This window comes from Neodiprion fabricii, chromosome 2 (assembly GCF_021155785.1).
Source record: "Neodiprion fabricii isolate iyNeoFabr1 chromosome 2, iyNeoFabr1.1, whole genome shotgun sequence".
Taxonomy (NCBI): domain Eukaryota; kingdom Metazoa; phylum Arthropoda; class Insecta; order Hymenoptera; family Diprionidae; genus Neodiprion; species Neodiprion fabricii.
In genome coordinates this window covers 3,535,187-3,558,848 of record NC_060240.1, presented here as the reverse complement: position 1 = coordinate 3,558,848, position 23,662 = coordinate 3,535,187, and the positions used below count along the sequence as shown (strand labels likewise).

General features: G+C 38.2%; 3 protein-coding genes and 1 non-coding gene across 9 annotated transcripts in view; 3 read left to right on the top strand and 1 right to left on the bottom strand.

Moving 5' to 3' along the window:
• LOC124176277 (sodium-independent sulfate anion transporter-like) overlaps window positions 1–15,926 on the top strand; it is a 23,004-nt gene extending 7,078 nt beyond the window's left edge. Inside the window, exons 1-11 of one of the 3 annotated variants that reach the window (XM_046557346.1) lie at window positions 5,238–5,422; window positions 9,052–9,459; window positions 9,885–10,120; window positions 10,495–10,696; window positions 10,773–10,993; window positions 11,357–11,705; window positions 12,717–13,019; window positions 13,918–14,063; window positions 14,594–14,764; window positions 14,913–15,066; window positions 15,158–15,926. In XM_046557346.1, the coding sequence (XP_046413302.1) occupies window positions 9,258–9,459; window positions 9,885–10,120; window positions 10,495–10,696; window positions 10,773–10,993; window positions 11,357–11,705; window positions 12,717–13,019; window positions 13,918–14,063; window positions 14,594–14,764; window positions 14,913–15,066; window positions 15,158–15,198 (2,025 nt within the window). In that variant the 5' untranslated portion in view covers window positions 5,238–5,422; window positions 9,052–9,257 and the 3' untranslated portion in view covers window positions 15,199–15,926. Of the gene's footprint in view, window positions 1–5,237; window positions 5,889–9,051; window positions 9,460–9,884; window positions 10,121–10,494; window positions 10,697–10,772; window positions 10,994–11,356; window positions 11,706–12,716; window positions 13,020–13,917; window positions 14,064–14,593; window positions 14,765–14,912; window positions 15,067–15,157 lie in introns of those variants that run through there. The other 2 variants (XM_046557345.1, XM_046557347.1) reach the window with 2 other exon arrangements.
• Window positions 615–688, top strand: Trnat-agu. Its single transcript has one exon. It is a non-coding gene; the product is annotated as a tRNA-Thr (tRNA).
• Window positions 15,702–20,963, bottom strand: LOC124176284 (galactokinase-like). Of its 4 annotated transcripts, none has more exons than XM_046557380.1 (7): window positions 20,825–20,963; window positions 18,422–18,620; window positions 17,879–18,065; window positions 17,366–17,508; window positions 16,969–17,263; window positions 16,486–16,807; window positions 15,702–16,368 (listed from the first exon to the last, which is right to left on the bottom strand). In XM_046557380.1, exons 2-7 carry the CDS (start codon window positions 18,581–18,583, stop codon window positions 16,272–16,274), a joined length of 1,206 nt encoding a protein of 401 aa, XP_046413336.1. In that variant the 5' UTR covers window positions 18,584–18,620; window positions 20,825–20,963; the 3' UTR covers window positions 15,702–16,271. The 4 variants fall into 4 exon arrangements, with proteins under 4 accessions (XP_046413336.1, XP_046413337.1, XP_046413339.1 ...); XM_046557381.1 differs by lacking the exon at window positions 20,825–20,963 and adding an exon at window positions 20,173–20,261; XM_046557383.1 differs by lacking the exon at window positions 20,825–20,963 and adding an exon at window positions 19,173–19,196.
• On the top strand, window positions 20,781–23,662 carry LOC124176283. The gene is made up of 9 exons (XM_046557379.1): window positions 20,781–20,917; window positions 21,324–21,510; window positions 21,633–21,762; window positions 21,883–22,109; window positions 22,231–22,291; window positions 22,384–22,512; window positions 22,623–22,973; window positions 23,061–23,143; window positions 23,221–23,662. The coding sequence occupies exons 1-9, from the start codon at window positions 20,881–20,883 to the stop codon at window positions 23,345–23,347; spliced, it is 1,332 nt and encodes a 443-aa protein (XP_046413335.1). The 5' UTR covers window positions 20,781–20,880; the 3' UTR covers window positions 23,348–23,662.

Below are 23,662 nucleotides of genomic sequence, written 5' to 3'. Positions count from 1 at the left end.
AGACTGAAAGATTTCCGGCAGTTATTACATAAAGAATGAGAAATTGCAAATTCACGTGCGTTTTATGCTGTAACCGCAGGATTACATAAGAAATTTGTATTTTATTATATTAAGTGGTAGACAAAATACGCACGTTTATAACATGTGTAACAAGTATGAATGCTTTTTTTGTAATTTTCTATTTCAAATAAAACACAAATTTGAAATAACGCGTGGATCGTATAAAGACTCATTTTACTCATGCTAATAATTCTTTACAAAGACGTTTCTTTTTCCGTCAAATTATTGTTAGCAAATTTCTGTACGTCAGGGATGTAATAAGCAATTTCTCAGCACGTATAACAATAATCATAATAATAATAATATTAATAATAATAATTCAAACCCTGATCGTATCATCGCGATATCGGGATTGTTTGATTTGTATGTAAATAATGTGTAATATGAACGTCAAGGGAATGATGATAACATCTGGAATGATCGGCGATTCCGATTCATCCCGATAATTAATCTTTATTTCGATACCGTAGTCTTACAATTAATTGATGACGAAGACGATGCGACGGTAATGAAAACGATTTCAAAATAATCCAGAATGTTTCCTAAACCAAGAAGGCGCCGTGGCTTAGTTGGTTAAAGCGCCTGTCTAGTAAACAGGAGATCGGGGGTTCGAATCCCCCCGGGGCCTCGTGGTTCGATTATTTTTTCAATCCGCGAATGTTTTTTTTTTTTTCTACCGTACGTATATTCAACATTTTGTCGATTAAAATTTTCACCCATCAATTTGTACACACGCTTCGAAAAACATCAGAATGATACAAAAGATGTGTATATCAATTGTTTCAGATCGATATGACGAATGAATTCTAACCCAGTCGATTTGTACAGTAATATTCATCAACGCCTTAACCATCCGGCTAACTTGTTTTCGACTCGAAACAAAATGCGAGTTCGATTCTATACAAATTATGTGACGATGACTCCCATTCTCTCACGTCAGCCGTGCATCGACAGTCATTGTCACAAAATACGTATAGAATCGAACTTGCATTTTGTTTCGGACCGAAAACAAGTTAGTCGGAAGGTTAAGGCGTTAATGAATATTACTGTACAGAAAAAGCATCTGAAATTTCAATTTTACGATACGACGATTGTCCTATTTTAATTTGATTTGGGGGGTGGGGGGTTATCAATAAAAATCTAGAATTTCGACCAGATTCGGCAATAGCTTCGTCCGCCATTTTGAATTTATAGTTTAAGTCAGTAAATATCAAGTCAGAGACAAAACATTGTCATTACCAAAGTTATACAGAATTAGATATGCTGCACAAGTTCGGTTATTTTTAGTAAAAAATTGAAAATTGCCGGGTTATCTGAGAAAAATTAACTCTCATTAAATTCAAGATGGCTGTCAAAGCTTTAGTTTTAGACTACCGATATGAACCCCCCTCACAACGTTTAAAAAAAGTGAATAATGGTATCAAAAAATCGACATTTCAAATCTACATTCCGCACTGAGAAAAATTTCATTTGTCACAGTAACTAGAAAAATTCAGTAAAACATGTATCGTTAAAAAAAACTGTTGGAATATTGTTGGAATTACGAAAAACGAGGTACGCCTAACCATTTTACGCCATTGTCGATCCTTTTCTGGTTATTTCAACGCAAAATCAGTTTCTGAGGTTTACTCTACTTTTTTAGTTAAACAAGGCTTTAACGTCAATTTATCGTTGCACGAGCGTTAAATTATCGCAACAGTTGCAAGAAAATATAGCAAAATCGATCGTAATGATAAAGAATAGCAACGGATACTAGAGTTTCCGGTAACAGCTAGAAAACTAATTTTCATTTTCTACCTCGAACTATATTTTTCGATTGTGGTAAAAAATGAAAATATTTAAGGACCGAGCGGTAACCGGAACTAAAAATTTCTCTCGGTGCGACTGGACTACATATTTATGCCCTGTAACATCGGCCGTCGAAACAACGCGACATGTTATATCACGTGTACCTACGTGTATGTAATAGCTGTATAGAGACGAAAATTGTTGTTTATCTATATCAGCAGATCATTCCATACCCTGTACATGATTATACTTATACACGCAGACCCGTTTCAAATCAATTGCAATTGATTATTAGCTGGGATAGTACCTACGAGATGAGCCTGAGACTCGGTATGTGAACATACTTACACGCATGGTGATGCATGCGATGCATACACGTACAGGTATATAACCTATTCCAGCTGATATTGTAGTTGCATGACCGTGGATCGCGTTACAACCTTGGCGAATTCAACGCAATTCCTGAGAGTGCCGGCGCATGGCGGCCGGTCATTCTTAATTGGTTCGTAGTAGGTAAACCGGGTGCATTTCCTCCAACGACGACAGCAAAAATATACGACATAGTTCTTTACTTTGCGTTGTAAAAGAAATTCACGTGTCAAAGGATGTGAAGAAAAATCCCATCTCGGTAGGTATATTTTAATCACCGTTCAACTTTCTTTCCCATACATATATATTAGGGTCGTTCACTTTTTGACTTTTTTTTTTAATCTGGGCCAGTAGAATAATTTGTAACAAAATACGGTAAAAAAGAAATTGTCGTAAAACCTGGAGGAGGTGGAAAAATATTTAGAGGTCGCTACCAATTATTGTAATATTTTTTATTTATTTTTATGTGTATACCTTACGGACTTATATATATGCATATATATTAGTTTATTTACGTTTTTCTTTTTTTTTTTTTCTGTATCGTGGTCCAATTAATCGTTCACCAATCAACGGCAAACTGGTTCCTAACAATTCCGCAGTTGGCTGTCCTCGTCTTTTATCCGAAAGATTAATCGTCTCGGAGAAATTTGGATAACAGTTTTTTTTCACCGAAACAGGATTGTCGCATCAACTTTAATGTCCCTATTTCGTTTTCGGTACTGATTGTTTTTGAACAATGATCAACTGGACCGCGATACGAATGAAATGAACTAACATGAGGTGTAGACATAAAAATAAATAAAAATTAATACAATAATTGGAAGCGACTTTTAAATATTTTCCTACCTCCCCCAGGTTTTACGACAATTACTTTTCCTCAGTATTTGTCGCAAATTTTTCGAATGGAACCTCAAAGAAATTAAGAAATGAACCTCCCTGATGGAGATACACATGTATCTATATATATACATACTATTCCAACCCTGTTATACGGTTCTTAATTGTCTGCACAAATGCATCACAAGCAACCATGCAACAGGTATACCGCACACATGTCTACGTATGTAAATAATGTCGGTAACCGGAAATGGCTATTTATGCATACACATTCCCATCAATGCTCTCCGGATTTAATCTCGACAAATCAGGTGTGTGTGTGTGTGTTTGTGTATGTATACGGATATACTGCAGGTACATAAAGAATAAATTATTATGTAATACAACCGCTCCTGCGGCCGATTAACGTTGTCTAATAATAAAAATAATAATTCAACTTCCACGGGAAGTTCCTTGAGAGATCCAGGGGGCGATAAAAGAATAGGGAGAATAAAAAATATAAATGCGAATACACGCAGAGGCTCGATATTTCGTTTTATCTCCAATGCAAACCGTGTACCTGTTACAGGTATAATCACTTTTTGATCAACGGTCCGCAAGTATTATATACGTATAATACATATATTGCGGAAGTATAGCTGTATATAAAAGTTTGCACAAATCCTCGTGCGGATTCTCTGCAAACATTGTGTAAATATGTATGTAATACACATGCCTTGGTTAGTAAATGAAAAGTAAAAAAAGTTTGTGTACAGTGTGTGTTTATTCGTAACAGTAGACTGGTATCAAAAATAGGAGAATTTAAAACCAGTTTATCAAACACGCGATAGAACTAACTGAATATCATCCGAGATGATTAATTGAATATGCGATAATTATGTGTGAGCGCCTGGGGCGAAATAAAATTGAGAAGAAGAGAACGATGAGAAATGAATTTAACGCTTTATTGTTATTATATATAGGCGATCATGAAACCACAACGTATAAAGTGCGACAGACTAGAACTGGACATTCTTCAAGGATGAATGGTCCCCACAGTCCGAATCAGAAGTTGTAGGAGAAGGGAAAAAAAAAAACGTTGTAAAAAAAAAAATCTCCAGCAATGCTAATTGCGCTCATGATTTTCTAGGCGAATGAAACAACATTATCACAGCTACTATAATGTAATACAAATGGACGTAAGAATCGAATTCTGATATTTGTTGGGCTCATTTTTGCACTGAAACAACAGAGTCTAATCAATTGTTCGAACATTCGAGACGCGAAATCTTAATGTTCAGATCACACGAATCTCACCTCGTGTTGTACAAATTTGCTCAAATCCATCTCTACTTCACGGTGATATACCTATGTTGTTTCATTCGTGTTCCCCATAATCGGGAAAATAACACCGGTGAAAATTACTTAAACGGGTTTTCCTACTTTCCTAACTTTCGATTCGTACGTTTATTATAGGTAGCTATTTTTCTATTGCTCGGCAGCTTTTCCTTACAATGTTAAAAATTTCTCTACGAAACTTCCCACACTGTATCGAAAGTTTCATTCGTAAATCAAAAGTTCGCTGTACATTCAATTTATAAGTACAGTAAATTTACTACACAATTTAGTAAATTCAAATTGCTTTATTCTGTTTTACATTATAAATTTTAATAAAGTTTAATGCAAATACATAATAATTTACGTAGACTGAGAGAATTTTTTAGTTCCGGTTACCGCTCGGTCCTTAACTATTTTCATTTTTTACCACAATCGAAGAATATAATTCTAGGTAGAAAATGAAAATTAGTTTTTTAGCTGTTACTTTGAAAGTCTGGTATCCGTTGCTATTCTTTCTCATCACGATCACTGTTGCTATATTTTCTTGCAACTGTTGCGAAAATTTAACGCTCGTGCAACGATAAATTGACGTTAAACCGTTTTACTAAATTTTTCTCAGTGTAGCCACACCGGTTTTTTAAATTTGACTACGGACTTTTGTACAGTAAATTTACAATAATAATTAATGATTACGGAATACGTGGATAATTAACGACAAGTCTACCAGACCGCTGGTCGTAGTCGTCGTAGGTATCGCGACGACGAGCACGTGGCTGTGTTTTGAGAGTAACGCGCATGCGCGTTGGATCGTTGGATCGTTGGATTGGGTTTAGTGACAGGTAAATTTTCACCTGTCACCCCTGCCAGTTCTCAGTTGCAGTCGGCGCCTCGATTCGGTCTGTAACAGCGGTATATTAGCGTTGGACTCCGGCTGGAAATCCGATTTCGAAGCAACGAATTCGATCGATAATTATATCTTTGAAAAAATACAAGTATCTCCTTAAATCCGTGTAACAGTGTGGGGAATAATTTTGAATCTCGACTATATAAGGTATAACTATACGTGAATTATAAATATTAATTTTTGTATAACAACCGATTGTTTGATCAAGTGCGCTGCAGAGATGTAACGGTGTTTAATTAAATTCTACCGTACACTTAAGCTACGGTGTTATTTTTTTTTTTCCCTTCCCCCCAATTTTTATTTCCGCTCAAACATATCGGATAATTAATTATACAAACCCTAATCGATAGCTAAAATATACGGGCATAAATATCACATGTTAATGTGAATAACACAGTGACGTCGTATTACGTTTTTGGGGTGTTTAAAGAATAAGGTTTGTGTGCCTCTTCCTAACAGATACGGAACAAATCTTATCACATACCCGATCGTAACTAACAACAAATCGAATCTGGTGTGCAGTGTAAAGTTATTAAGGCGTGCATAGTAACACTATAATGTAAATAAAATTTAGCGAATAATCGATGCGGGAATAATCTTCGGATATAATCAGGTATGTATTAAATTGCGTTAAATTGAAAAAAAAAAAAAAAAATTGCATCAAATCGATCGCCAAGATCTCGTCTGCGCAGTGCAGATATCGTTTTAAAAATTATTACAGCGAGTCGATTTACAGCTGTGCCGATCGACACGTGGCACCGATCGAAGATCGATCAAACAAACCGATCGGCTGTATCTGCTTCAGCGACGGTTTTGTAAGCGAATTAATCACTGGCATGGGAATGCGTTTGTAGTTTGAAACAGCAGCGTTTAAAACGTTAAAATCGAAACGAACACTCTTTCCCACAGCAATAATGGTAGCTGCGGACAGCGGTTCGAAAATTTAGGATGAAAACACCCGCAGGGTTCGGCTCAAATATCTGATTCTTAGAAATGAAAATTTTCGTTTCCTAACTATCTACGACGAACCTTTAATAGGAAGGCTGTCGTGACGTCAGCAGAGGGATCGTCTTGCCCGCAGGAATTCGAGCTCGGGATGTTTTCTCCGGACGATAGACGTATAGATAAAAGTTCTAGAAACGTCGGGTGCGACGGAATCCACAACGAGATTACAACTACCGGACGAACTTGAAACACGAAAGATTTTCAGCGTTGAGAAACTCGGAATCGAGTGAATTTTTTTATTTTAACAGAGTGTGAAAAACTGAAATACGAAGCGTAGCCGTAATTTCACCCGTTTAATTCTATCCTATAGAGAAAGCACGGGCGTCGTTTAGAAATATGTACATACCTACGTATTTACCATATACGTAGAATGTTGGCCTGACTGACTTACTGACTCGGGGAAACTTTCGAAGCACATGCCGCACGTGCAAATCTGCATCTTCTATTCCGTCGGCTATTCGACAAACTCGCGGCTCGTTTTCCAACCTGAATCCGATTCGCGCCTCGTTAGAGAGAGATAGGCGAGGATATTTATTATTTATTCCTTTACCTTATACAACTTTACGCCTCGATTGATTCGAGTTATTTCAACTGTAATATCGCCTTTATTTCAAGAGCCGTTGCCGAACGTTGTCGAGATTAATATTATACGCAATGTTGGAGAACTTTAATTAACTAAACGTAATTAGTCACGTTTCATCAGGTCCACTTTATGTTTCTGTTGATAAATGTGACGCGAATTTCTGTAATTTTAACGTTCAATTTATAATCGCTGACATTTTTTTTTTTTTTTTTCTTCCCTCTTCTTCACTCGGCGGTACACTGAAAAATGTTTAATTAAATTCAAAAATTTTCGTCTATCCGCTGGGACATTTTTATATTTTTTTTATTCAACCGTGTGTAAACGTTACATTATATCGCATCGCGAATATTATATACGAATTGTTTTACTACATGTATTCACGCGAACGTGTGTATAACTAATTGTGATTGTGACGCGGTAAGACGAAACTCTGAATATCTCCGAGCTTGTTGTTCGTAGAACTTTTTCACCGACACTGAAAGCCGAGAACGAAGAGGCGACTGAATTCCACGGATTATTTCACCCGTATCGATATTTAATTATAGCCGTAGGATCGTCTCGAGATCGAAATACTATAAAGGTAATTTTTCTTCAGGTTGATGTAAGTAGTGTTCGAATATCGGAAAGACTCGAACTTTGCGCGTGTTCTTTTTTCTTCTCTCATCTTAATTACGGTCGTTGTATACTTGTATGTACTCTGTTTCGAAGAATAATAATTAGCACCTTTCACCGTCATGATTGCCATTTCGATCTGTATTACCTTGTGCCTTGTAATCCCGCAGAATTATCCGCAAATTGCGATCGTACGACGGAGATAAGCACGCTGTTAACTTTGGCAATATAAATGTATATATATATATGTATATGTATAGACATCGTCGTTTCTTTCGATTGATAATTTTTACCAATACGTTTCTCAACAGCACAGACGAGTTTTAATGCTAATTGTCTTATGTGCCAATACCACGGTTGTACCGATTCAAATACGTGTCTCAATAACGCGATTGAGTAGAATAAAACCGAAGGTTTAATTTTTGAGTAAATATATATGTAATATGGTAAAAGTTATTCCATCGGTATGGAAATAAAACGTGCGACGGTATGTGAGGATTCCAAGATTTGATAATAGTGCAAATTGTATTCCATAATGTCAAATCTGGCGAAACGAATGATTTCTTCATTCGAGATAAATAATTTTCCTGCAGTTTCACTGGATTTTCAACTCAGTTAATATTTCTGTTCTTTTCATTCATCGATATGAGAAGAAAATTTGTCGATATATTCAGTAAATTCGAACCAATCGTTTTGCTGTGTTCATAATTATGTGATCAAGATTAGAATTAACTTAGGCATAAGTTTACCGAAAATTAGACAATCGCTTTGAAAGAAAGCAATGATAAGGGTTGTGAGACTAATTTACATGAGATTAGGATCGGCCCATGGGCAGTCACACTGCGAAAACGAATGCGATAACCGACAACGGGAATTTCTAGTCTGTTAGTTATGCCTGTGAGCTTTGAGTCGGTAGGAAATGGAATTGCAGTCTCTGAATGTTGGAAAAGGTTGATCGGCGTTCACATCACCGTTCCTGGCCTCAGAAACTTCTTTCGTTGTTTTAATCATCAGGGTGATCAGGGGACTTTGTCAATGACATTTGACTAAGGTATGAGAAATCAATTTAAAGATGATTAACCATTGAATACAAGGATAACGGTAAATACCAGGTATAAGGAACTAGAAACGATCCGGCAAGAAAAGTATTACGCACAATATAATACCCATATCAATGTCAAAATCTATTGAAGACATTTCGCACCGAGTCGATCTCCTCTAAGCGTAATTCGAAACTACTATTCAACAAAGACCGTTAGCACAAAATATACGTTTAAATAAATTAACGAGCATTAATTTTACCGTTAAACAAGCATTCAAAGTGAAACTTGTGAGCTTGCCAAACGATCGCTGTTTTAAGCCGTTTTGAGCAGGGTGCAAACTGCGGTTTTTATACACACGTAACATATATTATACACATATTTGTGTGTGTACAGTTCGAATTAGTCAACGTGATGATTACCCTCCAATGACTAATTTGCGCAGTACGTCTATTTATGGATGTAGTTGGAAAATAGATTTCATGCTAAATACACAATTACTACAGGGATTCCCCTTTTATTTTTGCTTTTTGCAGATCGTTGACAAATCATTCGTCGAGGAAATAGTAATTAAGGGGGTGAAACGGAGTGCAAGAAAAACAAATCTCGGTACAATGGAATCCCCCTGAATTTTGTCGGTGCAGGAAATTCTTGCCAAACGACCAGGTACCGAACCACGGTCTAAAAATTAGTCCGAAGCAGACGCTATACTACGTTCAACAAACCGTCCATCTCTTCAGCAATGACCAAGTACAGTGTCACGGACGAGGATCAAAACGAGGACGCGAGGCAAGTTAGACTGACGGGCTTCACTCCCGCCGGAAATCCAAATCCCCCATCGACCGCTGATGACGATCATCACACACAGTCTCAACCGGAAATCGGTGACAGACTCAGCGCTCCCGCACCTCAGGAAGCCTCCAAGATCACTTTCGGCACTCCTGGTAATTAATAGTTTTATAGTTATAAATCGAATAACCGAATGGATTGGAAGTAAAATTAGTAAATAAAAACGACCACAAATCGTGGATCTGTACCCTATGCAGTGTAACGCATTGCAGCCTGATGAAATTCGTTTGAAGCAAAAGACTCGGACAAATTCTTCAGGTTTGTTAATCGGATGTTCCATCTTCGATAAAGCTACTGGGTTAATCATGATCAAAACAACACCATTGATTAGCTGTCACCCTGTCGGTTTGCCACTGCATGTGTGTACAAGTATTTCACAGCATGTTTTGCACGATTGATATTCTCGAGTGAAAATTTCTATCGAATGGTATGTGGCTGATATAGGTGCATAAATACACCGGTCGGACGACCCGGCAAGTGTGAACGTCGTCTGTAACTTCCTTCGTTTTTCCTTCTTCAGCATTCGACGATGTGGAACGAGGCCTCGCGTGTTCCTCGGGAGCAAAATGGGTCTGTCACCGGATACGAAGATCGTGCACGAAGAAGATACTTTATAGAAGAATACCGATATTCGAATGGCTACCAAAGTACAACAGAGGGTATGCGGTGAACGATTTGGTCGCCGGTCTGACGGTTGGTCTCACTGTAATTCCGCAAGCCATTGCCTACGCAAGTGTAGCCGGAGTTCCTCCGCAGGTATTTTTCCCCCTCATGAGCCTTGATGTTCGTTTTTTGTTTTAAGGAGTTATACCTAGTCAGGAAGCCGTGAAAAAGCGATTTTTCAAGGATTTTTCACGAAGAGACGTTTCAATTTAATAATAATAAAATTTATACGCACATTGGGGTAACATGAAAGTCCATTTTGATATTTTTCATTGGTGAAAACAAATATGCGCGTAACTTCGAGAATACTTGTCGGATCAACATGAAATTTTCTGTGCATATACTTAAATATATGTATCTACATGTCATTACGATAATGAAATTTTTTTTTAATAGAATTTTAAAAAATCCTGACCAAGTTAATAACCCTTTAATGATTTTCTCAAACCCACTTCGAATCGTTTCAGTACGGTCTCTACTCCTCCTTCATGGCTTGCTTCGTTTACACGATATTGGGCCCGTGCAAAGACGTGCCTGTCGGCCCAACAGCGATACTGGCTATCCTGACCAAAGAAACTTTACACAAAGCTAATCTCGGTCCGGAGTTCGCTATCCTGTTGACGTTTGTCTCGGGCTGCGTGATGTTGTTGATGGGCATTCTACAGCTGGGTAAGTCCGAAGGCGAATCCCGATAAAGAAACGACCGCGCTTAAAATTCATGCTTTCCACTTTTCTCCTGCGACAGGTTTCTTGATAGACTTCATATCCGGCCCTGTTTCGGTTGGCTTCACCTCTGCGGCGGCGATTATAATCGCAACATCCCAAGTTAAGGATATTCTCGGGCTGAATTTTACGGCAGCAAAATTCTTACACGTCTGGCAATCGATCTTCGAACACATCTCGGAAACCCGGCTGTGGGACGCTGTTCTCGGTGTCGTCTGCATGATAGTTCTTCTACTCCTCAGGGTAAGCTCGCCAAGTGAAACTATATATTCATTTGATATGGCGGTGTCATCACCTGTCGAGATAAAAATAAATGTAAACAACAACTCTCAGCAGCCTGTGAAGCTATAATTGCACCTTGCTCCAATTTTGTCTATTTGTTAAAGGAGTTATTTATCCCGCGTTAACTTGTGGAGGTACAATCTTGCGACATAATATCGTGCGTAGGCTCGATTGCGTTAAAAATTAGGAGGAAATTGAATGACCGTATTTCAAATCATCGCATCGCAGTACCGTGTACATACCTAGATGTGTAATGTTTATCCTCGAATTGTTCATATTATACCTACGAGTACAATCAATGAATGACCACCAATTGTGACGCAGAAATTAAAGGACCTTCCGATCACACCAAAGGACGCTAAGGAGCCGACGCCGTTCCAGAAATCAATCCTCAGTTGCCTGTGGTTCATATCAACGTCCAGGAACATATTGATAGTGGTTATCTGCAGCGTTGGCTGTTACTTGATCGAATCCCACGCCGGCACTTCGCCCGTCGTCCTTACCGGCTATGTCAAGCCTGGATTGCCCAGCTTCGAAACGCCGCCCTTCACTGGGGTTGGTGGGAACGAAACTTTCCTCCATTTCGCCGACACCCTCTCGGCTCTCGGATCCGGATGCTTCGTTTTGCCGCTCCTCAGCCTCCTCGAGAGCATCGCCATATCCAAAGTATTCTGTAAGTTTAAAAGCAATTTTCTAAAAATCTCGTTCGTAATAACGCGAGCATGTTTTACGCGTTCTTCCATTCGTGTTTTCCGTGCTCGAAGAATGCGCGAAGTAAACAAGTCTTTTCTGTACTCCGCGCATGCGCTGTCGCGAACAAATCTGACCAATCTGACGTTACGCGATCCTAACCTCAATTTCGTACTTCGTGGGAAAAACGCGTAACATTCTCTTGTAATAAAGAATCCCGTGCAACAGGGAGGCGACGGTCTTTTCGCCTCGCATATCTTCAATATTCGTCTTCGACTCACCTACGACTCATATTGCAAATAAAACTTACGCTCGGCTCGGAAAGACCGAGTTTGCCACCTTGTTGCACAATCTACTTTTCGACAAACCTCATCATCCAGATGGTATTTACCCCGGTTTCCTACCTTCTTCTTCTTCTTACTTCATCAAAATTTCCAATAATCCACGGACAATTCTATATACCAGCCGGATTCATTCAATTTCCTCCAGCTGGCTTAAAAAGTCAGTCCGCGAATTGGAATAATTTCCCCGAGGGATTGATACATGATCGTCGATATCCATACTGCATACATACATTATATATATATACATACCTATATCATGAGTACACGAATAGTTTGTTAAGGTGTATGAGTTCCATCTTTACGTACGTTTGTCACGTGATGTATAAATTATTCTTTAGATCACGGCGTACAAACGTGTTCCTATTTAAAATTAAGTTATCCATACATGACCTGCACATACCTGTGTATGTATTATACCTATGCGAGAGAACTGGATCCGCGAAAAAAAGAAGATAAAATATAAGAACGTCATGAGCAATATTGATATGAGATGTAAATATTTCAAAGGCGAAGGTCACCGATTACAGACGTTTCATTCTCTTTTCTCGACAACTTCCTCTACGTTTGCATATATTATTATATATTACAGATACGTATTACCGAATTTCAATTATCGTCGCGAAATAAATTTCGCCTCCGCATGTTTACAGCCAATGGCAAGCAGATTGACGCGACGCAGGAGATGTTGGCCCTGGGCGCCTGCAACATGGTTTCGGCGTTCGTATCATCGATACCAGTTACAGGCGGCTTGAGCCGTGGTGCCGTCAACAATGCTTCCGGGGTTAAAACGACGATGGGCGGTGTTTACACCGGGCTAATGGTCCTCCTATCGCTGCAATTTTTAACACCGTACTTCTACTATATACCCAAAACCGCTCTGGCAGCGGTAATCATAGCGGCGGTTGTCTTCATGGTCGAGTTTCACGTTATCAAACCGATGTGGAGAACAAAAAGTAAGGCGATATATTACACAGGGTGGGCAAACGAACAAAAAAAGAAAAACCCGGGACCGATTTGAAACGTAAATAAAATCAAAACGTGTTGACCGATTTTCGAAAACTTTTTTTTTTGCTCGAAAGTAGAAGAAGAACATGTTTTTCATTTCGCGTTTGAAAATACCGAAAATCATTACTCGTTATTGAGATACACGCTCTTGAAAAACAGGTTTTGAAAAAGTGGGATACAGGAAAAAATTATTATTCAAAGAAAGTTTTCGGAAATCGGTCAACGCGTTCGGATTTTATTCACGTTTCAAATCGGTCCCGATTTGTTTTTTTTTTTTTTGCCGACAGTGTACACCGTTACTATTGTTATTTAAATTATTATTGTTATCGTTGACATTGACGGAATTACGCGTGTTTTGGAATCCTAAACTGGGTATGAATGAATTACGTTTTGTATGTGAATGTAGCCCGGAAGTACATATTACCGTAGTGCAAGAAACTTTGTCTATTGAAATTATAGTCATTTTGTATAAAACATTTTTTTTTTTTTTTATCTATCAATTACGTATTCAATAATTCGTGTGTATTAGTTTTGATCAACTCTTTTTCCATCCGCGAAGGAATAAATATCGTTAAATATCCCACTGACTTGACCTCAAAATCACCCATCTCTGCAACAGCGGAAGAAAAAAAAAAAAAAGATTACAACCGCATTCAAATTTTACCGTCGTCTCCGACGAAGATTACAGTAAGCGGAAGTCTAAATGATATTAAATTTTTTACCACCACTTACGAATATATGCTGATTCAGTTCCTATTTATGCGGAATGTGAAACGATCAAGCGAAACCCGTAAATTACGGTTCTTTCGATATTTATTTGTTTCTATTTTGTTTTTATTTTTCAAGAAATCGACCTAATTCCGGCTTTCGCCACGTTTCTTTGCTGCTTATTCATAAGACTGGAATTGGGAATAGTTATCGGTATTGGAATCAACCTGTTGTTTCTTCTCTACGCTTCTGCCAGACCAACGCTCAACGTTCGCAAAGCAACGGTAAGTGAATTATCGGATTGTGATAGGAAAAAAAAAACAACAATGACCTAAAGGAAAAAGCAGGTTGAAAATAACATTATGAAATCGCCGAACGACATAATCGCATAGATCACAAAGAAACGACAAGGCAAGAAACATAAGGCATTCTGAATCGTTGTTTGCCAGTATTTTTGTATAATATATCTATATATGTTGGCTAATAAGCAGCGTTTAATATCCCCGAGCAATGCGTGATGAGCAGTTTCACAACTTTGAAGAGGCGTTAAATTTGATCATCACGATAGCGTCTAAATATCTCTACCATTATAATTTTTATACCGCAGGCTTCGCGAGTTTTTGGAATACTATAATAATGTATATATTTTACGGCGTTGAAATATTAATTACTGTAAATTTCCAGCGTATGCGATATATTCTCGAACGCCTATGTGTGTATGTAATTGATTTCCTAAAAATATACGCCCATAAATTTAGAACACTCATTCTTTTGGAATTCAAATTCTTCCATCACTTATACTCACGTTTTACAGAGCGCCAGTGGGTGTGAATACCTCGTAATCACACCTGACAGAAGCCTAGTCTTTCCAAGCGTCGAATATGTCAGGGCAATTGTCAGTAAACAGGGATTACGACAAGGAAAGACCGTCCCCGTTGTCATCGACTCGACTCACATACAAGCTGCCGATTTTACAGCCGCCAAGGTGAGAGTTTTCGGTATTCATAACAAATCGATATGCAAAATATAAGTGTGGCCAAGTTATTAATTTGATGTTGAATTTTTACACTCGAGTGAATACAGGTAGTAAATACTAGTTACGTTAAAAAATAATTTTCTGTCGTGTTTTAAAGGGTATCAAAATTCTCGTACAAGATTTTGCTAGTCGCGGACAGCCGCTGTTATTTCATAACTTGAAACCAAGCGTTGTGGAAATATTTCGCGGTGTAAAACCGTCCGATCTTCGATGCAGCGCAAGCGAAACGGAACTAAACGACTACCTCAAAGGTAAGAAATATAACGACGATGAATTTTGGATTTATCAGCGATATTTCAAAGCTACGTGACTAATAATTAACGTTGATTTAATTCATTTTAGAATTCTCCAACTTGTCAACGACTCCGGTAACGAGACACTGAGAATCTGAGGCCACTACAAGTATGTAAATACCTGGAGTAAGAATCTCAACTTTGCGGCGCGTCGTGCACTTAGAAAAATATTTAAATCTCCTATTATCGTGAATCTTTGATTTTACGAAATAATTCAGTTTCATCTGACTCGATGAAATAATTTCGTGCAAGAAACAGTTTCATCAAATTGACGTGATTATTGTACGGAATTATTTTATTGCTTTGTCGAAACTGCAAAGTCGGGACAATTTTTAAATAGCGTAAACTAAATTATTTCATTGAATCAAAGAATCAAGCTCAATGAATTTTTTTTCTCATGTGTATAATCGAGAAGTTCTTCGCTGTGGCAGTGAACGCCAGGTTACGCAACAGTATTAAAATACATATACTATATCTATACGTATACATATGCTCCTTGTACAGTAGGCAAAGATATTGAATATTATCCACAGAAGTGAATGCGGCGTAGAATAATTAGGATTATTGAAATATGGCTCAATAAAAAATGATAATGAAAACTCGTCATGGCGTCTATTTATCGTGACAAATACGCAGAACAGTAATTAGTTTAGGAATAACGAAGTCGCTCGCAATCGTTCATCACTAAACATGGTAAAACAGTCGACTTTACGTTCAAACAATCTCCCAAAAATTTCTTGGATACTTATAAAGTGGTCATAAAAATACGTAAGAGTAACATTGTTGTTTGTTAAAAAACCAATTACTTCCTCGTTTTTCATTTATTCGAAGAAACAATTGGTTGCACAATCAGTTTTAAATTACTTCGACGTTATTGCTTTGGTTGCACCCCGGTCATTACCAAAGTTTAAACGGTAATAAATTCATTTGGCTATAAAGATATCAGATGCCACGGCGACTGCAAATCACCTTTAGACGACACGTTAATTTGATAATGATACTAGAGTCGCACTATTTTAGGACTTATTTCAAAATTTAACCCGAAAAACTATGCATTTTAACAGAATAAAATGCTCACGGTGTGTCAAGTTCGAAAATCGCAGAAATACTTTGAAATCAAGACCTAACTCAGGGCCACCCTCTCAAAATTCTGTCACAATAAATTAGTGAAGCTCGTCAGTGCTCTTGCAGTAATTAACTCCCATCTCTCGAGCCCCTCCGTCAGGTATTGCGACGTAAAAATCTGGATTCCCCTTGTACCTGTGGAAGAAAAGAAATCTACAACACGTTCTGCGCGGAGATCGATGATATTTTTCGAACATTGTCTGAGCAAAATGAAAAATGGCAAATACAGATCCACGATTGTCAGATACGAACTTTCGTTTGATGTTTTTGATTAACTCGTCGACAGAGTCTTTTTTGACCAGGGTAACGGTGCAGCCTCCAAAGCCAGCACCAGTCAACCGGCTTCCCAGAACGCCGCGAATTTCTCTAGCTGCCGAAACAAGACTGTCTAGTTCCTGGGACGAGACTTCATAGTCCTTTTGCAAAGAGTCGTGACTCTCATTCATCAGCTGTCCAAACTTAACAAACGAACCTTCTTCCAGAGCCTGTGCAGCAGCAACAGTTCTAGATATCTCAGTAATGACGTGACGGGCCCTTTTTATCAGCACCTCACAGACATTTTGCGCTTTCAAAACTATAAAAATCGATTTAAACACATATGAACACAAATCGAGAGTCAGAATGTTGAATCGGCGATGAAATGACACGTAATTATTCACGGTCGTGCTTGTGTATATGAGTCTACGACCTGAATATCTGTGCAAAACTCATAACGCGTTATGCTCGATAATTTACTGTCTAAATCAGCAATGGTCGCCTCTCGCAGGCTCTTCAAATTCAGTCTTCTTGCAGCCACGTAACAGGCTTCTCGACGCTCAGTGTACTGGCTGCTGGAAAGTTTGTGCGGAGCGTTTGAATTCGTTATAAGAAAAACACAGTCCTCTTGAACCATTGGAATATGTTTTGTACTCAAATTTCTGCAGTCAAGAAGCAGGGCATGACCTTCCTTTCCCATTACCGATATAAACTGATCCATTATCCCACATGGAACCCCAGCAAACTCATGCTCGGCTTGCTGGCATGCTACGGCCTAAACAATAAGGAGGATATGCATATTCTCTACTTTTTACGTAATCCTCATAACGAGCTTCCCCACCATGGACAAAAGAAGGTGAAAAAATGTCATCTTTACCTTGATATTGAGCTCTATAGTTCTGCAACCACTCAAAGCCTCCAATAAAGTGTATGTAGCAACCTCTAGGGCTGCGGAACTGCTCAAGCCAGCACCAACAGGCACGCTTGAAACAATGAGTGCATCAAATCCTGGCAAATCGCCTGAAAAGGATATCAAGAGTATGAAAATCAGGAGTTATGCGTTTTTCCAATTACATAACAACGAAATGAGTGGAAAAAAAAACACTATCTCTTTATCTATTGCTTATGCAACAGTACCATGCATTGAGTTATACTATTACGTAAACAACGAGTGCATTATAAATGTGTGGATATGTTTACAACCAGCAAGCTGCTGTGGGTTCATAAGATAATCTAGTATAATTCCGTGGCAAAGCTTATCAGAACATTGTTTTGTTTAGAGGTAGATTTACATTGATTATCAGTCATCGTAAATCTACATTTATAGATTGTATGATATAACAAGAATGAACTGCAGGTTTATATGAAGATGTATCCAGCTTATACCAACACGTGAAATTTGCAATTGGTCCTTTCACGTAGTTTGCCCATTTTGGTTCTCCAGATTTCATTTCATCCCGATTACTTATGTCAAACTCCGCTCGGTCTACGTGTCCAATAGACCCACTCATGGTTATAACAACGCATCTGTGAGATTGATTCGGTCTGGCTGCAATTACAGTTACCATTGGGAGTGCCTAAAGGATATGGATTGCAAATTTAATCGTCGCACACAAAGTCTGGAAAAAAGTATACTTTATCTACTGCATCTCTACCGGCGTCATCAATCATTTGCAAAAATTGAACATGTACTGACAACGACTTCAACTAGTCTCTGGGAGTCTGTTATATAAACTATCTTGTTGCATAAGAAAAATTTGATAATAACGTGAAACCAGCTGCTTTAATATCATCGTCATAAGGTCACTAAGTATAATGATAGTGAATTGTGTACGAATTTTGCAGAAATTGGACAGAATTGTGGTCAAAAAAAATTGTACACTTAGCAACTTCGCAACTATTTGAATGAAAAAATCAAACGGCAAATCATTACCATCGGCAAAACGAATCCCTCGTTGTAATCTGTGTGCTCACCAATCAAATTTACTCGTCCAGGTGCACAAGCGCAAAATGTGGCATCTTCCCCAAATTCTTTAGCAAAGGCTTGAAGTGCTTTTACTCGAAGATCATTTTTGTCAGGTATAACAGTAGCCATTTTCAATTATACTTGAAACCGTTGACTTTGGAGACAACTGAAAGTAGTAAGCAAATTGACAAAATCTCTTACACGAGCAGCTGCAGTAAGAATTTTAGAACATCTGAGAAGATTTGTATTCTGATGTACGTCAATCGTGACTGCATTTCGGCACATATAATCCAAGAGTAAAATAACGCCGGCTAAAACTAAATTGCAAGAGCTATAGACAATGGGTTGAGGTAAAATGAACGGAGATTAAAATAAGCAGTTCTCACTGCTGGTGTGAAAATTTGTCGAGCGATGAATTAAACTTACTGATTTACGAACATACAAAGAACTGTGGATGTTCCAAGAATTAACACCGACAGCAGGGTTGCCAGATGGCCGTTGCGAAACAGGGTCGTATTTAGGGGAGGGGGGGGGGGGGGGGCAACCGGGGCTGCAGCCCCGGGGCCCCCACGAAAGAGGGGCCCCTACAATTGAGACTTCGAAAAAAAAATTTTCAAATTCCAACTAGTATATAAACACTAGTAAAAATTTTTTTACGCTGTTTTCGCTGTTAGAAATTTTTCTGCCAAAAAAATATCTCAGACTGACGAATACGTACAATCACGCACCAGGACCAGAACGAGAAACGTGAGGTTGAATCCGCTTGATTACGGGAAAGCACAAGACGCAAATCCGTCACCGAAGGAGAAATACAAAGTATCCGCTTTTATCCCAGAGGTCGACCAGCTATGCGTTTCGCTTACCGAAAGATTGCATGCTTATGAAACTGTACGTTCGAGATTTGGATTTCTCAATCACATCGACAAGATGGATGCTGAAAATCTGCACGCTGCAGCAGAGGCATTGGTGAAAGTTTATCAGGATGATTTAGAACCTAGTCTTGGTAATGAGTTGGTTCAATTTGTATCTTTGATCGACTCATACAAAAAGGACTAAGGAAAAGACCAATCTCCGGAACTATTTTACTACCAAATTCTCGAAGATCAAAATTTCAGAGCTACATTCCCAAACTTTGAAATTGCACTGAGAATGTATTTGGTTTTGATGGTATCAAATTGCACGGGAGAGCGCTCATTTTGAAAAATGAAAATTATAAAAAATAGGCTTCGAACCACGATGGGACAAAATCGTCTATCAAAGCTTTCTCTCCTGAGTATTGAAAGTGATCTACTCCGGGAACTGGATTTCAGCGAAATCATCAACGATTTTTCGGCAAAAATAGCTCGGAAGATTCCGTTCGTTAACGCTAGAATTTAATTTCAGATAATTCTCGTTTCTGATTATATTTATATGTTTGTTAAATAATAAAATAATCTATCCTTGGTTCCACAACAAATTATTCATTGAAAAGCTCAACGGAAAAAAATTGTCCACTTTATTTGGAAAATAATTTGGGGCCAGGGGGCCTCCACTCCTTTGTTGCCCCGAAGCCTCTCGACCTCTAAATTCGGCCCTGTTGCGAAAATATCGTATCAGGCTGCACAAATTTATCGTACACTTATTGTACGATGGTAAAAAAAATTATCATCCTAATTATCGTCTATTATTATAAATTATCGTACTAAATTATGGATACAAGATAAACATGCACTACTTACAGTAACAGAAAGGAGAAAACACTGGAAACAGAGAAGCCAATACATTGACGAGATCGAGTGATCGACCAATAACCGCCTAGCGAGCGGCCTAGCGCTTTATCGCTCTCTGTTGTTCTTGTTATTTGTTATTGTTCTCTGTGTCTGTATTTCAGTAATAACCTTGACGGCCATCTAGCGGCAGGAAAACTTATCACAAAAATACCGGCGTGACGTTCTGACGTATCGATTAAGGAGCAAAAAAAAAAATATCGGACAATCTCACATAATATGGTACAATTATCGTACAAATTAATACGATAATCGTGTATCGTACGGACGGTAAATATATCGTACATGTACTATAGTTATCGTACGTATGGCAACCCTGACCGACAGTGACTTAGATTGATTTTCGTAATGTTGTTCGAACTGACGTAAACTGATAACTTAATTAAAAAACAATGTCGTCTGGTAGGAGGAAACCAAGGATATTGAGTGGTTACCGAAGTTCGAAAAGTTGTGATATAAAGCGGAGGTACCAAATAAATCGTTCCTGATAAAAAGTATAATAGCGAGTACATAGAGGACGAGTAGTGCGCGAATGCATGGACGCTCAATAAACAAGCAGCTGTCGGTAAACATGACAATAAATGTCGTGAAAAGGGGGAAATACCTCAGATTTTAGCTGCGTGTATCATCGACGAGGAGGCCTAATCGTAACACTATGCAATGTCGGTCTCAGATCCTCTCATTAAGGAATTGAAAGGTAATTATCCGATAGTTCCTTTTTACCCCTCGGAGATACAGGTTATGTAACTCGGCCGTATTTTGTCGCTGTGAAAACTCGAGAGATGAACGTAATCGAATCAACTGGAACGTCAGATAAGTACTGATTAAATTTTTTTCACCTCTACCTCGGTCGAGCATTTTATCAGTTTCGATTAATGGATTTATATTATCGATCGATATTTTATTTTACTCCCCCCTTTTTCTTTCTACATATTTAATTTGAAAATAAGGTCAAGTGCGCCCTCTCACGACCCGCCATCGGTACTAAAAAGTATTTAAAAATAGGATCAAAGCTTAAATCGTTTAACTAATCCGGTAATTGATTTAATGTAACTAGGCAATTACAGGAAATACACAAATTGTATGCTTTTTAATCTTGCAAGGCTGGACCAGAAAATTAACCGAATGTACGGGAAATATCGACGACAGCAATCCAGATTTACCGTCGTTTTGCAAAAGTCTGGAGAGATGCTTGCAAAAAGGTGTTCTGATGCGTATGAATGCTATAGGATTTCCAAAGTTAGCTGAAGCTTGGTACTGGATGGAAGAGGTTCAGGCTAAAAATCAAAGGTTTAAATATCTGACTGAATTCATTTTATGCAGGATTGAATGACTTGACTTTAATTGACTTTCTCTCACTTTAATTATACATACATGAATTGCGGATTGGTTGATGAGATAATGAATTTCAGCTACGCATACACTTCGGCCGTGGAGGCGGTCAAAGCAAACTGTAAAGTTCGCTCACCCGTTGGACGACTAAGGCTTTTGATCAGGATTTGTCTTACTCGTCAATGCCTTCATGTGCCTATCCAAATATTAGTAAGCATGCCAATAGAGAATTACGTATGATTATGATGCAAACTATTTTTTTTTTTCGTCAGGCAATTTTTCACGTGTATGTTGTTCGTGCATCTGTATAATAAGTACAACTTTCAACAGGCACAGAATAACTCCGCGTTTCCACTTGCCTTGGATTACTACGAACCCCAAAGCATTTTGGGCGATGAAATTTTAGGGGAAATACTACTATCCGTTTTGCTGCAATGCGGTAAATTGAATTTTCGATTGAATTTGAAAAATGCCAGTTTCCTGGACGACACATGGCTGCTTCCTGAGTGCTCAGCTCTTGAACTCGTGCCTTGTAAGACAATGGGCATGTCGGTTTCGTAAGTTTAGATGATTAGATATTGATGATGCAAACGCATGTAACTTTAAGTAGCGTCAATCTCGTTCACGTAAACGCTCGATACTTATTAATAAAAATCTCTTCTTTACGTTTCTGTCCAGCTTCATAGAGGGGAAGGCTCTGGTCGTCAATTTAGACGAAAATTCAGTCGCTGCCGAAGATGTAAGAATATTTTGTAAAATCATATTTAGCTACAATGCATAAAATTATTTATAATCAATGCAATGGCATAATTATTGCGATACTTTTATCAGGACAAAATTGAGCTTGGCGATGTCTTGGATGAGATCAACGGAAATGTTATAACTGCTAGCGCCAAGGGAAGACTTGGAAAAATCATGAAAAAGGCAATAGGACAACCCATATCTCTTCATATCATTAAAGTATGGATCAAATGGCTATTTTTCCTATGACACGACTTACTAGTCAGGCACCGTCAATTGCGACGTATTGTTGACGTGATTTTACCACAGCAGTTTTATAACTGTTTTAGTATCGGTATAAACAATCCAGAGATGTTTACGGACCAATTGTTCACCTGATTCGCAGCTCAAATATCGATCATATGAAAAAATTACTACTCCAGAGAAGTCCGATTCTGAAACCCGATTGTATCGGAGATGATAAATCAGGGGTAAACAACTCTAATACAGAGAACGAACAGCTGAAAGCTGGATTCGTGCTCAAGTACTGCGGTTCTATTTCTACTGGAACGGAAGGTGACGTAAGACAGATCGAAAAAGCCATTTGGCGAATCTTAAAGTCTGAGGATTTCCAGTCGACAAGTGTCAGGTTCGAATGCTTGGAGATAGGAGTCAGAGTCACACGGGCAAACGATGATAATGTAAGTTTTATTTGGATCAACGAGATATTTAGCTTTAGCCATTGAGAGATTTTTTTGTTCTAACTGTGTACTGTATGGTATTTCTAGATTATTTCGAAGCACAGCTATATGGAAATATCATCATGCGGGCGTACTGCTAATATTCCAGACTACTTTGCGTTCATTGCGGGGTAAGATAATTATCAAAGTTACGTGCACTTGTTGGTGAAAAATTGTAACAATTGTTATGTTATCTATCTTGTTTCAGAGACAAAAACTGTAACGTGGCGACAAAGTTCAATGCCTATATATTTTTCCATCACAACGAAGAAGAAGTACAAACAATTTTGCAGAGTTTAGGCCAAGGTTTCCAGCGAACACACTTTGCTGTATGAATGTTCGTTTACATTGTCAAATTTGGCTAGGGGTTGCCTAATATTCAAGCTTATGTAAAGGAAACAGGGCTGCCGTAACGGTGGCTAAATAATTCAACGCAGATTGACAAGCTGTTAATAAGAATACAATATATTCCATCAAGGAATTAAAAAAACAACAATATATCAATTAATATGCGATATCAAAAGAATTTCAAATGAATGTATATTTTCTGCCTAATTTAACATGTACAATGTATACATCTTGTAAAGATATCGCGTTGATTTTAATCTTCGCGGTTTTTAGAAAATAAAAATCAATACCCCAATTTTAAA

Excerpts from the sequence above, each read along its gene's own strand:
- LOC124176284 (XM_046557380.1), bottom strand. The coding sequence starts at position 18,583 with ATGGCTACTGTTATACCTGACAAAAATGATCTTCGAGTAAAAGCACTT. Across the intron at positions 17,264-17,365 it reads CTATAGAGCTCAATATCAAG|GCCGTAGCATGCCAGCAAGC; the intron begins GTAAAGATGACA and ends CTTATTGTTTAG. Across the intron at positions 16,808-16,968 it reads GACCATTGCTGATTTAGACA|TTTTGAAAGCGCAAAATGTC; the intron begins GTAAATTATCGA and ends CGATTTTTATAG.
- LOC124176283 (XM_046557379.1), top strand. The coding sequence starts at position 20,881 with ATGTCGGTCTCAGATCCTCTCATTAAGGAATTGAAAG. Across the intron at positions 21,763-21,882 it reads ATGTGCCTATCCAAATATTA|GCACAGAATAACTCCGCGTT; the intron begins GTAAGCATGCCA and ends AACTTTCAACAG. Across the intron at positions 22,974-23,060 it reads CACGGGCAAACGATGATAAT|ATTATTTCGAAGCACAGCTA; the intron begins GTAAGTTTTATT and ends TGGTATTTCTAG.